This window comes from Salvelinus sp. IW2-2015, unplaced genomic scaffold (assembly GCF_002910315.2).
Source record: "Salvelinus sp. IW2-2015 unplaced genomic scaffold, ASM291031v2 Un_scaffold12681, whole genome shotgun sequence".
Taxonomy (NCBI): domain Eukaryota; kingdom Metazoa; phylum Chordata; class Actinopteri; order Salmoniformes; family Salmonidae; genus Salvelinus; species Salvelinus sp. IW2-2015.
The window spans coordinates 1-2,053 of NW_019953937.1; the positions used below are offsets into that span (position 1 = coordinate 1).

Here is a 2,053-nt window from a genome sequence, read left to right on the forward strand (position 1 = left end):
GTGTGTCAGTACCAGATAGGGGAGGTGAAGAAGGTGTTTGACGGCCCGTATAAGGAGTACAGAGAGGGCTCCCAGAGATGGGGACGATACACTGGCACTGTCCCCAGCCCACGGCCCGGAGCGGTGAGTGATGGATGAAGGGGGGGTGAAGGGAGGGGGTGACGGGTGAGGGTGGAGGGAGAGACAAAGGGAGAGAGGGATGAAAGAAGGGGTATAGTGGAGGAATGGAGAGTGAGTTGGACAGAGAGAAGGGAGTCTGGAGAGCGATCAGAGCCAACAAGCGATGCCAGCCTGTCCCACAACTAACAACATTCCTTGTTTCTTCCTCTCTCCCTCACCTCTCTCTGTTCCCTCTCTCTCCTCTCTGTCTCTTCTCTTTCTTCTTCACGGTGCAGTGCATTACAAGCTGGCATAGGGAGAACGGCTACAACAGCTCTCTTCAGTTGCCAGACGCCACTCTCAACTTTGCCAAGAAGCACCCTCTGATGGAGGAGAAGGCTCAGGCTCGCCCCCTACTGCTCACCAAGGGCATCAACTTCACCCGCCTGGCAGTGGACCGGGTCAGCGCCCTGGACACGCGGGCATATAACATGCTCTTCTTAGGCACAGGTAGCTACTGACAGGGCGTACAGCGTGGGCTAAGAATCTACCCACTGAAGATGGTCGAGTTTGAAGTTGCCGCAAGATTCCGAATATTTTTGACCTGACCACCGTTCCTAAGCTTAACCACAATGGAGGAAACACAAAACTGACTGAGATCAGTGTACTGTGTAAGAACTTCCCATACGCAACATAACAGTGTAGGACCAAGACAGGTCCCAGATTAACCCATATGCCCACCAAAGATGCCCTTAACCACAGCTGTAGGATCAGTTTACTTTAACCCCCAACCCTCCTGAGAAAACCCTCAAGACCCACAGTTTGCCTGAGATCAGTGTTCAGGTGGATTCAGGACAACTTCATCCTACTTCCGTAAGATTGTCTCACGTCAGATAGCACGACGACTTCAGCTACGTGGCCGGTTGAAGACGGTTGAAGACGGTTGAAGACCACATGTGGCCTAGGAAGAACACTGCCTGTCGGGAGACGATGCCTTTCATCAATAACATACAGTACATCCAACTGCAGTAGCTACTTCCCATTAAGTAGCCTACTACTTAGAATTCCACTCACTGCAGTGCAGTGTAGAGTGAATCCCTGACTGTGCCTGCGGTGTGTTGGAGGCCCATGACTGTCAGACTGACGATGGGCTCAGTAGCTTGGCAGGCCCCCTGCTGCCTTGCTTCACAGCACAAACTCAACGGGGCCCTTGGCACACGTACACACTGCCAATTGGGCTGCGGGCTTGATTAGCTATTAACTGCAGCAGGGTGACAGCTGATGCGGAGAGAACAAGTCTGGCGAGGATGGTTAGGAACGGAGGATGGGAGTAGGGGATTAGCCGAAATGCTCTCGACACAGCGAGAGAGGAGCATGATACGTCATGCATGATACAGCATTTACGTGTTTGTGTGTGTTGCTGCTCTGCTCTGTGCCAGGCTCCCGTAGGGTCCAGGGTCAGTCCCTCACATTATCCATGACAGTCCCACTGTGGTGAGGGCAGGAGGCAGGGCAGGTTCAGCACACACAGCAGATCTCTGCTCATAAAAGTGCCATACACCCAGACAGACACACAAGGTCACACCGCCGGCAGCAGCAGCTCAATTGCCTTTCAATGCAGGGGATGTAACCTTGCTCCCAATATTACCCAAAGAGTAAACTACAGTACAACATTCTGAAATGATGTACCTCTCTTCTCATCCGACCTACTTTTTTCTGCTTTCCTCTTTATCCCCTCTTCTCTTTTCCCTCCTCATCTCTCCTACTCTCTTTTCCTCCTCTCCTACTCTCTCCCCCCCCCCTCTTTTCTCTCCTCTCCTCCTCTAGCGGACGGCTGGTTACAGAGGGTAGTGATCCTCGGCTCGGAGGCCCATGTGATTGAAGAGATACAGCTGTTTGATTCTCCCCAGCCAGTGGACAGCCTAACCATCTCTCACACCAAGGTAACACTCAA

At 52.5% G+C, this 2,053-nt stretch overlaps 1 protein-coding gene across 1 annotated transcript; it reads left to right on the forward strand.

Annotated features, from left to right (window-relative positions):
- Nucleotides 1–7: 7 nt before the first annotated feature.
- LOC112080189 (semaphorin-4C-like) lies at nt 8–2,042 on the forward strand (the record flags this gene model as incomplete). The annotated part of the gene is made up of 3 exons (XM_024145945.1): nt 8–123; nt 396–609; nt 1,927–2,042. Coding segments are annotated over exons 2-3 (240 nt in total), but the record flags the coding sequence as incomplete, so codon positions are not given.
- Nucleotides 2,043–2,053: the final 11 nt, after the last annotated feature.